The sequence below is a fragment of the Telmatherina bonti genome (genome assembly GCF_933228915.1).
Source record: "Telmatherina bonti genome assembly, chromosome: 17".
In the NCBI taxonomy this organism is placed as follows: Eukaryota; Metazoa; Chordata; class Actinopteri; order Atheriniformes; family Telmatherinidae; genus Telmatherina; species Telmatherina bonti.
This window is the reverse complement of record NC_136615.1, coordinates 23,267,052-23,281,326: the sequence shown is the minus strand read 5'-3', so window position 1 is coordinate 23,281,326 and position 14,275 is coordinate 23,267,052. Positions and strand designations below refer to the sequence as shown.

The window sequence follows — 14,275 nt, the reverse complement described above, 5'->3', positions numbered from 1 at the left end:
CGACTGGTTGGGGTGGAGACGACAGGAAAGACAGATCAACATGTACAACTGTACCTATTCAGGAAGATCTGTGGAAAAAGTAGAAATAAGTTGCAGACGGCAATATTGGCATTTATACAATAATACATTAGAAAAATAGAGCAAGGGACATCTCAGTGCATCAGGTGACGTCTCCATTACTACATCAGTAAGGGATGGCTAGACTACCCATAACTATAAGAGCAAAGAGCAATGTAATAATGTAATTAAAATAAAGAAATGATTGCAGTAAAATGTATAATAAATCTGTTAAAACTGCATAAGTATGTTTCCAAGTTTTTTTTTTTTCTTTTGAGTTTTAAATATCTTTGTGTATAATTTTTTTTTTTCAATAGATGTAAAGCATCTTCTGAGTTGGAGTCTGCATGTACTTTTCCAGGTTATGTTCTTGTAGCTAGGGGTATTCTAGCCATCCATCAGTTATGCAGCCATGAGGACGTCATCTGATGCACTGAATAGTACCTTGCTCCTTTTCCTTCATGTATAAATATATGACAGTATTGCCATCATTAACATATTTTTCTTTTTTCCACAGGTCTTCCTGAATAAAAGCTACTGTACATGTTGATTGGTTTTCCTCTTCTCTCCATCACAACCAGTCGAGGCAGATGGCTGTCCTCCCTGAACAGGGTTCTGCTGTAGGCTTTGTCTTCCTGTTAAAAGGGAGCTTTTTCTTCCCACTGTTGCCTCATGCAGCTCAGGAAAGGGGATTGGATATAAGTCAAGATTCGATGCAATCACTTGGTTTCTCTTAACATGGCTATTTATTCTGAATTGGCTTGAACTGATGTGTCTGTAAAGTACTTGGAGACGACATTGTTGTGAAGTGGCGCTATACAAATGAAGCTGAATTGAATGTGAAAAAAGTTGTTTGTAAACTTTTTCTATCCTCTGTAAGTAACCATAAAATCTCTGAAAATCAAAGAATCCACAGGGTTGTGTTTAAAACTTAAACTATTTGCTCTTTAGCAGGAGTTGCAGGTGGAGATTATTTCACCCCCTCTTTTTTAACAAAAGATGAGCCTTGTTAATGTCAGCTTTCAGTAGCGTGGGAGTAGAAAGGTGGTGTCCCTGTGCTGACAGAGACGGTGTGGGTCATGAGACTGGCTCTAGATGGCTGGCAGGTGTAGCACAAAGAAAAGCCGGGTTATAAGAAAAGAAAAAAGTATTGCAGTTATTTAACAACTGATCCTCACAGCAGCGTGCACGTTGGTCACCTTCAGCAGATTTTTGACTTTGTAGCCTCAGTACAGTGTGCCGCTCTGGCCGCCTGCCACCTCATTTTTTTTTCCAGGTCAGCAGAGACCATACGGCAACCCCTCATGCAATCACATCCCGACGCCCTGAGAAAATGTTTGAACCTCTGACTGAAAGCCTCCACTGATGTGGAGGATTATTTCAACTGGGAAGTGCCAGAGGGACAAAGTGTCCAGGTAATTTGTTTTCAATAAGCCGTGACTATCTTGCCCCTGGTGACAGGTGATTCATCCCTCTGAAGCCATTGCTCTCACAGACCGAGCAGCTGCTGAAAACACTCCCGCTGTCCAGCTGATCCTGCCTGGATGAGCCCGACTTGTAGGGAATCAGGGTTGGAAGGTTTTTTTTTATTTTTTTTTTTTAAATCCAATGCCTACATATAGGTGTGATAAATCACAGTAGAGAGTTTAGATTGTGGAAGCCTCTACGACTGAGATTTTGCCATATAATGCTCATATAATGGTAGAATTCACACTGTGGCTGCGTGCTTGGACTCTTAAAAGCTTGAAGTGGTAAAGTATGGAGGAAATTATGACAAATTTTAAGCCCCTCGTTACACAATTAGAACAGAACAGGACAGGACCATCATCCCACCATCTCATGGTCTCCACCTTCTCTGCTCTGTCTGGACTCTGTCTCTTTTCATCTGCTTTCCAGAACCTCCTCACTCGCTTGACCTCACTTCAGCAGCTTTCCTCCTCAGCTGAAGGTTCCTGCTCATCGACCTGTTACTCCAATCCTCTGGTGCCACGATGTCCTACTTTCTCACTTCATCTCGCTTGATTTTGTCTTCATTCTGGCCAAAATGACACCAATGACTCAATTTCTTTTGTTTTTTTTCTTGCCTTCCTATTAGTTTAGTTCACTCACCTCCACACATTCAGACCGTCTTAGTTGTTGGTCCACTCCGAAGTACAGACTGAAATAATCTGTAATCTCTTCTAATGACCAGCAAGTCGGTTACCACTACTCTAATGAGTTATCCCAATCAATAGTCTCACGTTGTCTTTAACGCAGCATGTTGATCATGTTTTTGTCACAGTCCCAGTTAAAGGGAAGGAGAGAAGGGAAGTTGCACTTTGGGGATGGTATCTTTTCATTAACTTGCAACTGGATTGTCATCCCCCCCCCCTCATGTTAGAAACCCCAACAGTGATGGACAAAGTGGCAGCTTTAAAGGTTCAGAGCAGAAGTGTACAAACCACTGGGTGGTTTCAAGGTGACTACATCCATTAAGACACTTATATAAGTTTAATTATAATCTGTTCCATCAAGCCTGACTCATTTCCAGGTGTAAGGACTTTTCCTCCTGCTCTGTTCTTCTGTCACTTCCATTTTCCTGAACTGTCAAACCAACTTCATTTTAACTCTCAGCTTTTTTCCTTTTAATTTTTTCAAGCCAACGAGTCTTTTAAAATGAATTTCTGCTGTCAACTTCCTCCAGGCTGACTTTCAATCTGCCGTCTCATCTGTCCGCAACCTGTGCTCCTTCACCACCATTAGCATCTAGACTCCGGAGGCACTACATCGCCCCTCTCCTTGATTTATGTCACAGCTCTGTCAGGATGTTCATAGGCTAATCATTAAAACTACATTTATGAATTGAATTGCACATCTTTAAATTTCATTTAGCCTTTTTTTTTTTTTTTAACCAAAGTCCGCTTTGTTAAATTAGCCTAGTGATGTTTGTAAACCAAATAAAATTAACATGCCTTTTCCAATTTAAAAAAAAAAAAAAAAAATTCATTCTGGGTATGTGTGCATATCCAAGGTTTTATCTTTTTTTAAAATTTTTGCTGGATGTTTGCATTTACTTCCGAGCACCTGTGTGTTTATATCCACTGCATCGATTTGTGCTGCATGGGTAAACACACATTACACAAGCTGGCAGATGCATCACCTTACAGTAGATCATCTCGTCTTTAACTCCCCTCGGATTGCATGTGTTTATCAGCAGATTCCAGCCATACGGTATATCTCACCGCCTTCCTCTAACACATAAGCACAGATAGAATTCCTTTTTAAAGCACTTACCTGCACACACTGGTTCGTTTGTTTGTTTTATTAAATCCCCTTATGAAGCTCCTGACCTTTCAGAGCAGATCCTCTTCCTGGAGTTTTGCCAAAATCAACTGAATCAAGCTGATCATATTATTATTATTATCTGAAACCAAAAAAATCCAGTAATGCATTTCAGGGCACCATTGTTCTGTAATTCATCGCCCTCTGTTTTAAGTAAGCTCCATGTGAGAGCAGCATAAAACAAACATGTTGAAATCCGCCTTGTAAAATGATTGTGTGTCGGAAATAAAATGACAATGTTTTAGTTGTTTTAGGCACAACTTCTTGTTTGATCAGAGATATCAATGAATGCTGCATCTGATCTCCCACACTTAGCCTGGTTAGATGGTAGTTCATTATAGATACTCTAGTCTGATGAGGACGTTGAATAACTGAGTGGCTGCTTTGGTCTGAGCCACCTGCAGCTTCACCAGGTCACATTTAGTTTTACTGGACCAAATCACAGAACAATAGTCTCAATATGACAAGATTAATGCTTGTATCAGCCATTTAATCTAATGAACGAAATAAAATAAGTATTGAAAATAATAGTAGAAACAAAGAACCTCCTCTTGGCACCCCGCAGCTCAGCTACTGTACTTTTTCTAGCAGTCAGGTGACTCTTTGCGGTTGCTTCGAAGCCATAGCAGATGAATTTGTTATGAATCAAACAATACAGTGATTTCTAGTCTAATTCCATTTTCCAGTCATCCACAGAGTGCTAGTTATGGATTGCCCATTTTTAATGCTTGTATATATGCTGAATTTAGGGCATTTTCCAAAAGTAATCTTACATTTATTCAAATATTATTTACTCCATTACTTTTAGAAAGGAAGTAATTAACTAACTTGAGTACTATTTTTTTTTTTTTTTTTTTAAATCTGAAAAATGTTTTTTGTTTTTCTTTGGTGAAGGTATTTGGCTATTTCCCATAAAAAGGACAAACAAATGTTTTTAAAATTAATTTAATAATGTGGGCAACAGGAGAAGTAAACAGCTACAGGTTGTCAACACCTGAAGGTTTGGATCATGGGTGTTATTGAAGGATGCCACTAGAGGGCGCACTCGGGAACATTTGAATTTTATGAAAGAAAAACTCAAAACATGGATTATTGTTCATTGTGCACAAAAGTAACATTCAGTGGCTTGTTGCAGTTTACTTCCCCATGACTTGTCAAAAAATGTTCGGATACCTTTACTTTCTATTCATTTCAAGCAAATTTTGTCAAAACACAATGATTTCTACAGAAAGTGAGAATTAAATCTACTCTATCTACAACTTCAAAGTTTTAACAAATAGTGAACATTTAGGGTCCACCCAGGCTTCAGAGTTGCATGTATGATATACTATTAAGACTGATGTAACAATTGTATCTCTAATTAAGGCAATAAGATGGTCAGTATAGTTTAAAAGTGCAGTCCAGAACAAAATCAAAGGTCATTTACATCAATATAAAATAAACCATTAAAAAATGTGTTTCTTTTGTTATCTCATTACTTTAGAATTAAAGATATCTTGCAGTGGGTCTCCACATATAGCAGATGCCATTGTTGTACTGGCGTTTATGGCGTCTCGGAAGGGACAAACAACTCAAAGTGAAGTGAAACTCTTTTAAACAGGAGTACTAGCTTTGTTTGACAGGTGCTAGAGCAACATTTGGAATAAGCAACGCCTTAAAGAGGGCAGTACACATGTATACAATGTTGAAGTAGTTACCCACAGTGCAGTCATCCCTGCACCTGAGGCCACTGGATCCACTTGGTGATGATAACATGTCTGTCTGATGGCCCCTGATGGACACTGCCCATTCAAATGGCAACTGTTCTTGGCATTTCTATTCCCATCTTTACCAATGGATGTCAGCAAGCGTGGAATGGACCTGAATTCTTTTTTTTTTTTGGTCTTGTAAGACTAGCTGAATACACTGCAACCTGGTAACTTCATTTTTTCTTTGACCTGTTTACAGTTATTCTAGACCTCTTATATGTGATCATTCCATGTTTTGTAATTGTGCCCTACCTCCAGGACAGATGCCTCTTGTTCCACTTGTTCTGCGAGTTCAAGCTTCGTTTCCTGCGGCCTGTGGTCACCTCGGAGTCAGATACATCTGGCAGAGAGCATCTGGGTGTTTTCATCAGACCTAGCGTGGCTTGGTCTGAGGGACAGCACAAGTGAGGACACATAACTGTGTTGCAAATTAACAACGTTGTACAGCACAGTTACAACTTCCCTTCAATGTCAACAAACATGAACTCATATTAGGTTTAATGCATTGCACCTGTTTATAGACAAACAATATGGCTTCACATTTGTTTAAAAATGGTTGCTTCAGAAGCTGAAAGTCATGTTCCCAAAATGGCATGTGCATGGCTTGAGAAGCCATTTGAATCAACAAAATATATGCATACTCCAAGATTACCACACAATACCATAAACCTGCTTAGAATCATGCACGGCTCATACGATCACTCACAGCATCTTCTTCTACTTTCCTATTGCTGTAGATGTAAGAAATAAGGAAGGATGCTGTTTGCAGGAGAACTGAGGTATGAATGAGTGAGAATGTCAATATGTACTGCAGGAAATTATGAGTGTGAGAAAATAGAAGGCCCACTAATCAATATACTGCTCTGTTTCACACATACGAGCACCATAAATCACATACAGTAGTCACACAGCAGCATTGTCATTCCAGCCTCTCTCTCTGACAGCAAGTATGATTTATGTTTACAAGGTGTCTGCTGGTGTGTAGACAGCTGTGCGATGCAATGCAACCCAATACATAAAACTGAAATAAATATTACCTCTCAGGGTCGTGTCTCAGTGATATTGATTCACTTCTCTCTAATGCCACACTCTGTTTTCCTTGCTAAGATTGTAACATATTTCAAAGCTTATATTCTTCCCCAGGTACTTACACCATAGACTGACATGCTCAGAACTTACAAAGTAACCGAGGGCTGCATTTATCTTTAGGCTTTCAGAGAGGAAAGGCACATACCAAAGATTCCAGTCTCCTTCAGTCCTCCGAACTTCTGCATGGCTTTGATGGCCCTGGTCAGAGCCTCCTTAGTCTGAAGCTGTCCGGTCACTGGGTCAGGGGGCGGGAGGTAGCCGAACTTACTCAGCCAGTCCTGTGAGGGAGATTAAAAAAAAACAAAAACCTGAGATTAAAAGGATTATAAGCATCCCAAATGTCTGACACCTGTTCTGTGTGTACAATGTAAGAGCATTGTGTCTGGATGCAAACATTTTAAGCTAATTTAAACTAAACCATGTCTAAGGCAGTTTACACACATATTACTGTCATCCAAAGATTTAGATTACAGGCTGCAGGTCAGTTTGTGGCCCTCATGTTGCATGAGCACAACTTCAACCACAAACAACAATAAATCAGAAACGCCTAAAAATGAAAGATTTAAATAGAGAGTTCTCTGTATTAAGCCTTATGTTTAAATGAATGTAAGTTAGCCTTAAAGCTTGAGTAGGTAATGTTGGGGAGCTAGCAAGATGTCAAAGTAGCACCCTGTCTTGGCTCCTCCCCCTTTGGTTTTGCTCCTTGCATGAGCCAAGGCTTTTTTCTGACCTACGCCAAGGAGGTTATGTTTTTACCACCATTTATCTGTTTGTTTGTGTTAAAGATGACTCAAAAAGTTATGAGTAGATTTTATTGAAATTTTCAGGAGTTGTTGGAAATGTGAAAAAAAAGAACTGATTTCATTTTGGTGGTGATCCGGCCTACCATTTGGATCCATTTTTTTTTTTTCTTTTTAAAGTCCCTGGCAGAGGTTTGCACGCTCTGAGTGCTTTTCTAGTTCGCAGCTTTTTCCACCCATGATTTTCTCTTTCTCAGCTGTTTAGCGGGAGGAGGCAAATGAACTGAGCCGGGTCGGGGAAATCCATTCTGCCTTTCTCAGCCATGTTTACCTTCCGAGTTTCTTCTTCACTACTTTGTATTTTCATCCTAACACTATTTATATGCAGGGTGTGGCTATCAGGTTTGTGCTGTGGGAGGAGGAGAGCCAGGAGAAGAAGCTTACAAAATATAAGAAATGAACAACTTCAATTCGGCCCGAACGTTTTGATTGGTTAGAGTTTTGACATATTTAAAGTAAACAGAGGGGTCTAACTATGTTTCTTATTGTACATGATTACAAAATGTATAGACTACTATCGGGATGAGAAACCACTTCACCCAAAGTTGAAAAAAAATGCTTCTGAGCAAGATTACCTACCCCAGCTTTAAGAGCTTCTACATTCATATGAAATCGTTTCTCTTATTCAGTTTTTAAATATTGATTGAATCCACAGTTACTGTTTCAGCATCCCTATGTTTCACTGATTCCCAGAGCATCAGATCCTTTTTGTGACTGAAGTTGCATATTAACACCTCCTCACTTTTCTTTTCCAAAGTTCCTACCATTTTTCTTCCTTCGCACATTTGATTTGACTTTCCCTTATATAATAATAACGTGTTCAAACAGACATTTTTTTAGCAGTTAAAACAGCAACACAGCCAGAATGGATGTTATTAGTCACATCTGAATTATAATATATATATATATATATATATATATATATATATATATATATATATATATAGATATATATATATATATATATATATATATATATATATATATATATATATATATAGATATAGATATATATAGATAGATAGATAGATAGATAGATATACATATATATATATATATATATATATATATATATATATATATATATATATATATATATATATATATATATAGATATATGAGTTTGTAGTGAGACTCTGTTCCTAAATAAATTTTCTTTGTATGTAAATATGACGCTTGTACTTCATCTGAGAGAGGTATGTGTAGGTTCCAACAGGAAAACAGCATGTGAGGCAGATTTCTTTTGTTCCAGTCTGCGGTTTTCTGGAGCTTTGTCAACTGAGCCGAATGTGCTTGTTTTACCTTTTCAGTTATAAGTGTCCGTCTATAATAGGGGCATTCAAAATAACCTTAAAAACAGATTAATTTGTTTGATTTATTCATTCATCTGTTTTTTTGCTGCAGGGAGACTTTTTGTGTGATTTAGCTAATTCTTGATCATTTTATTTTGTCTGCTTACCCCTAAATGACTATGTTTACACCAATGAAAACATGCAGGAGGGTTGTTGAAGTAAAGAAAACAAAGAACAAAAAAAGGAGGTCAGAGTTACCTGCAAAATGTGCAACTAATATAACAGGTTGCTCATTAGTGAAGACCTTTATATATTTAATTGTCAAAATCCAAATTTAACTTCCTGCAAATCTTTATAATCACACATTTCTATAAAATATGTCCTCTGTTATCTAAATCTGTCCCTTTTTACTGCTTTTCATCATATCTCTTGATCTCCACCAATCTCAGCTTTACCTCCCCAATGATTTGCCTTCCTGACAATCAGTTGTTTTTATTTTATTTATTTTTTTGATTGATTTATTTTCAGATTGTTTTGAGTAATAAAAACAAATAGTAAAGCAAATAGTTTCCCTTGGCAACGCCGTCCAAATCCAATGAATAAAATAAGGGACTTTGGTTCTTCTGGTATTTGCTCTCTCACCTGATTGACTTTGCATATGAGAAAGACAAGTTCACAGAATCCAAATATTTGACAAGAAAACTCTTTCCTGAAAAAATATGAAATGTTGAGCAACCAAGCAGAACTATGAGTAAATGTGAGTTTAAATAACAGCTTCTATATTCAGTTTTTTTCCAATATATAAAAATGATATCTGGATTGATTTTGCTTCTAAGATAAAAAAAAAAACAAAAACACAAGAAGTCAGTTGAAATAAAATTGTAACGCTGTATTTGCTCTTTTATTCATAGTCATTTATAGGATGGTGGAACCCCAACCCTAATCCTTTGCATAAACTACAAAAAATGATAGTATTCACCTAAAAAGTATTTGCCTAAAAATAAGGCAAATACTACTTAATATAATAAACAGAAGAAATACTTTCCTATTTATATAGTTATAAAACATATTAACATATATTACTGTTAATATGCTGAAGGCACTTTTAGTATCTGCAGCTATCCCAGAACAGATGAGTGACTGAGATATCAAGTCATCCTTTCTATCTGGGAGGGAAAAAAAAGTAAAAAGCATGTATACAGTAGAGATTTTACACCCCCTCCCCCGACCCCCTTCCAATAACACACCCAAAAAGTATTCAGCATCATGAAAAAGCTCCTGAAACAGTTGCTATACTGTAGTTGTAGTCTGGGTCAAAAGGATTGCAAATCTGGGGCAGGTACTGCTGAGCAGGAGCTTCTAGCGAAGCACTTTAAAGTTCAAGAGCAATTCACCTTTCACAGACTGAATGATATGTCAGCAGACTGAATGTTCTACAGGAGCTACAGGAAAAAAAAAGGACTGATATTGATCCCTGTTGTTAAATTTCCATCTGAATTTCCCCAAGTCTCACGAGGTAACAGCAGCATGGAGTCAGGCCAGTAAAACCAGCAGATAAAGGTTCAGCATCTTGCCTAATGTGGTGCAAAAACAGTTTCACATCATGTCACTGACTTCATTTAAAATAACTTTTGTTATGCTTTAATATTTAAAAAAAAAATTAAAAACACAAAAAATCATAGTACTAATGCATTTCATTTGCTATGCTTCAGTCGACCTTTTATTAATATACTGTATAAGATTCTTACAGATCAATTGCAGTTGTAATTACCATTAAAAATCTTTGCTTTAAGACAGTGAGAGGCAAACAAACAAGGAGCTTCAGGTAATAATTACAGGCAGAAGCATGTTTAAAGGCTAGGATCATGTGTAGAACTAATAACTAAGTGAATGGGCAGGCAAATAAGAAATTTGAGTACATATAAAGTTTTTATTTAGTTTTCATGACAGACACCTGGAGCAGACTTACCAATCCGTCCAGAACCAAACAGAAGACTGCTGAGTGGCAGCTGATCTAAAATCCTGGAGACACATTCGCAGCACAGCGTGCAACAAGGAACTTTTCAACAATCAGCAGCATGTAGAAACCAAAGTTAATTTATTTGAATTTCACAAATCAGTTGCTGACTGAGTGCTCAGGCACCTAAATAAATGCCTGCAGGGAAATTAAATGATACCAGAGGCCATGATTGATTGCACTAGATTCTTTAAAGAAAGGCAAAGAAATAGAAAAGGGTAGCTTGATGGCAAACATTTTGGTGCTATGAGCAAGAAAGCAGAAAAATCAAAGCCAACCATCAGTTTATTCGCTCTAAATCTATGATAAACCATGGCAAAGTAGGCGTCATGCAGATGGCTGAGACTTTGGTTGTCTTATAAACAAGTATTATTAGCAAACACGCAGAAAACGACAAGAAATAATGTCGAAATTCCAATATCCTTGTGTCTCAGATGAGATTGAATCCTTCTGGCTTGCTGTCTTTTGTAAGAATAAGAACTTTTTGTATTGTCTTCCAGCTACGCTCTGCTTTGCAAAGAAATGTGGATTCTTGTTTTTTGTCAGGGGTAGAGACCAGAACCAAAGAACAATGGAGACAACAAACCAGAAAAGAGGTTGTTTGCAAGGATCCTAAGTTTCATGTATTCTGAAGGCAGTGCAGAAACTAGTACAGTTTTTACACTGTGTCCCTGAAACTGCTCAGACGAATGGTAGGTGCATGCAAACTCCTGCGCGTAAGGGTCATGTTGGACTCCAACTTCTTGATTAATAAATATTAATAAAGATGCCCCAGGCAGGAATGATGCATCACTGCTTTGAACAGTGGAGCTGAATGAGTCTGTTTGCTAAAGCAGCTCTTCAGCTCCACCAGTGACATGTAGAGTTGATGGGATTTGGCTTTTGTCATGCAAAAAGTGGATTTCTTCTCATTTTTTAACTCATTGTCAAACAGTGCTTGTAATGCTGCCCTGGTGACAGGATTTCAAGATCAGAGGCAACATGACATTAGACTTCATGACAATACCCGTCTACTCCATCTTCGGCACATATAAACAAAATGCAATAAGGATGCAGCAGTCCTGGCCGTGCAAAATGGGCTGAGCACTATGAGATTACAGCCAGGTGACTGGCTGGCTGTCAGACTGCAGGGATACTTGTGATCTGACTGACATGCTAACGTTCTCAGTTCAGCACAACAGCATGCTTAATTTAATTGTACCAATAGGACCTATACATAAAGGATTAATGAAATGTGCTTGGTTAACTATCAAATAAGTTGCTAAAACAAGTTCCAACTATCCAGGTTACACTAATTGCTCTTATAGTTATCGGTAGTCTAGCCAACCATTATTTATGTAGCAATGGGGATGTTACCTGATGCACTGAGAAGTACCTCGCTCTATTTCTCTAATATGTTAATGTATAAATATATGCCAATATTGCCGTCTGTAACTTATTTCTCCTTTTTTTTACGCAGCTCTTCCTGAATAGGTACAGTTGTACATGTTGATCTGTCTTTCCTGTTGAATCCACCCCAACCAGTCGAGGCAGATGGCTGCCCTCCCTGAGCCGGGTTCTGCTGGAGGTTTTCTTCCTGTTAAAGGGGAGTTTTTTCCTTCCCACTATCGCCGCGTGCATGCTCAGGATGGGGGATTGGATCGAAGTCATGACTTGATGCAATCAGTTGGTTTCTATTATAGGATATGTATGAATTGGCTTGAATTGATGTGTATGTTGATTCGTGTATGTAAAGTGCCCTGTGACAACATTGTTGTGAAGTGGCGCTATACAAAAAAAAAAAAAAAGGTATAATTAAACCTCCGTAAGACACCTTTAGAACCTGCCTTTGTGTTTGATATTAGCTCACACATCTTCAACACCTGCTTTGAGAGCTACACAAGACTCAGTGTAAGCTTTGCTAAACATGGCAGAAAAGTAAGAGTGCACAGGTTGGAAATGAAGAACAAAAGCAAAACCAAACTAAAACTGAAGGTTATAAGAACTTTGGCACAGTTTTGCAGAAATGACCACTGCACATGCCCTTGGGGCTGTTTATTAGAAACTGGTACATCACTGTGCTGTGTACTTGCGGATACCGAGCAAGGTTGTTGTTCTGAACTGTCAACAATCCCGAACTCTGTCATCAATCTAACTGTCAGGGTTGCCTGCTGTTTACATAAGCAACTGTACAGTGACTGTGACTACTGCTAGGGTGTAATTTGTGTGAGCAAAAGGGTGTGATAGGGCAAAATAATGTCAGAAGCTAACTCTATAAAACACTTCATGTGGCACAGAAATATAATGAGAAAAGGCAAAAACAACAGGATAAAATAGTTGTTAAAAAAAAAAAAGGCAAGACTGAGAAGAACATTGAGGGAACGAAAACTGAGCCTCCTGAGTCTTAACATAAGCTTGTGCTCAAGGGAGCTTTCTGTTGTACAGCCTTGTAAACATCAAAACAGACCATTTGACTGTGATTTCACACACCACAAGATAGAGCAGGAGTGTGTGAATGCCAGTCATGCACGAGCAGCATCAATACCATAGGTTAAAAGACGAAAAACAAAGAGGCACTTCATGCCCACACACAAAGAGCATCCCATGTTCCCCATTGACCTTACACAGCGTTTCAGAGCGAGGTCGGACAGCAGGCCAGAGTGCAACCAGTAGCTGCACCCCCTGGGCTGGGTTTTAATAACCACAGGGTGGTTTTTCAGTATAGTTTGTTGCCAGTTTGCTTTTTATAAGTTCCCATTTCACAGCGTTTTTCCATTGTTAAAACATGTTTCCTACCCAACGCTGTGAATTTAAGCTGAACATAACAGCCTTTTCTCCATAAAACTCAATGTTTAAACGCTACTTTTCAAGCCAACACAGGCAGCATACTGGCACCACAGAGTAAACTCAAAGTCTATTTACAGTTTTACATGTGTGTTGGTTTGCCATATACTGAATATAAAACAGTCATTGAAGGAATTAATGAAGGAAAAAATTAACAAAAAGTGAGAAAGTGCTGACATTATCAAGTAATTGGTTGTATTGTTTAATTTGGCATTTGATAGACACCAGATGACTTTTGTGTATTTTTCAGTTTTAATTGATTTTTTTACTTGTCTTCTTGGGCATTATAGCAGCAGAATGATGATTTGGCTGCTGTGTGGTTTTTTCCTAACTAAAATCACGAAAAATGACGAGCAAAGAGTTTTCTAAATTTTATTTTGTTATTTTTAGTGTACAAAAATCAGCAGTATTAAAAAATCATTAGAATATGTATATATATATATATAAATATATATATATATATATATATATACATACATATATATATACATATATATATATATATATACATATATATATATATATATATATATATATATACATATACATATATGTATATGTATATGTGTATATATATATATATATATATATGTATATGTATATGTGTATATATATATATATATATATATACACATATACATATATATATATATATATATATATATATATATATACACATATACATATACATATATATATATATATATATATACACATATACATATACATATATATATATATATATATATATATATATACATATACATATATATACACATATACATATACATATATATATATATATATATACACATATACATATACATATATATATATATATATACACATATACATATACATATATATATATATATATATATATACACATATACATATACATATATATATATATATATATATATACACATATACATATACATATATATATATATATATATATATACACATATACATATACATATATATATATATATATATATATATATATATATATATATATACACATATACATATACATATATATATATATATATATATATATATATATATATATATATATACATATACATATATATATACATATATATATATATATATATATACATA

General features: G+C 36.5%; 1 protein-coding gene across 1 annotated transcript in view; it reads right to left on the bottom strand.

The window, feature by feature from the left end:
* LOC306768652 (matrix metalloproteinase-17-like) overlaps positions 1-14,275 on the bottom strand; it is a gene marked incomplete at both ends in the record, with an annotated part of 104,800 nt that overhangs the window by 37,518 nt on the left and 53,007 nt on the right. Inside the window, 2 exons of the mRNA XM_079257067.1 lie at positions 5,379-5,514; positions 6,361-6,493. Coding sequence (XP_079113193.1) covers positions 5,379-5,514; positions 6,361-6,493 — 269 coding nt within the window. The remainder of the gene's footprint in view (positions 1-5,378; positions 5,515-6,360; positions 6,494-14,275) is intronic.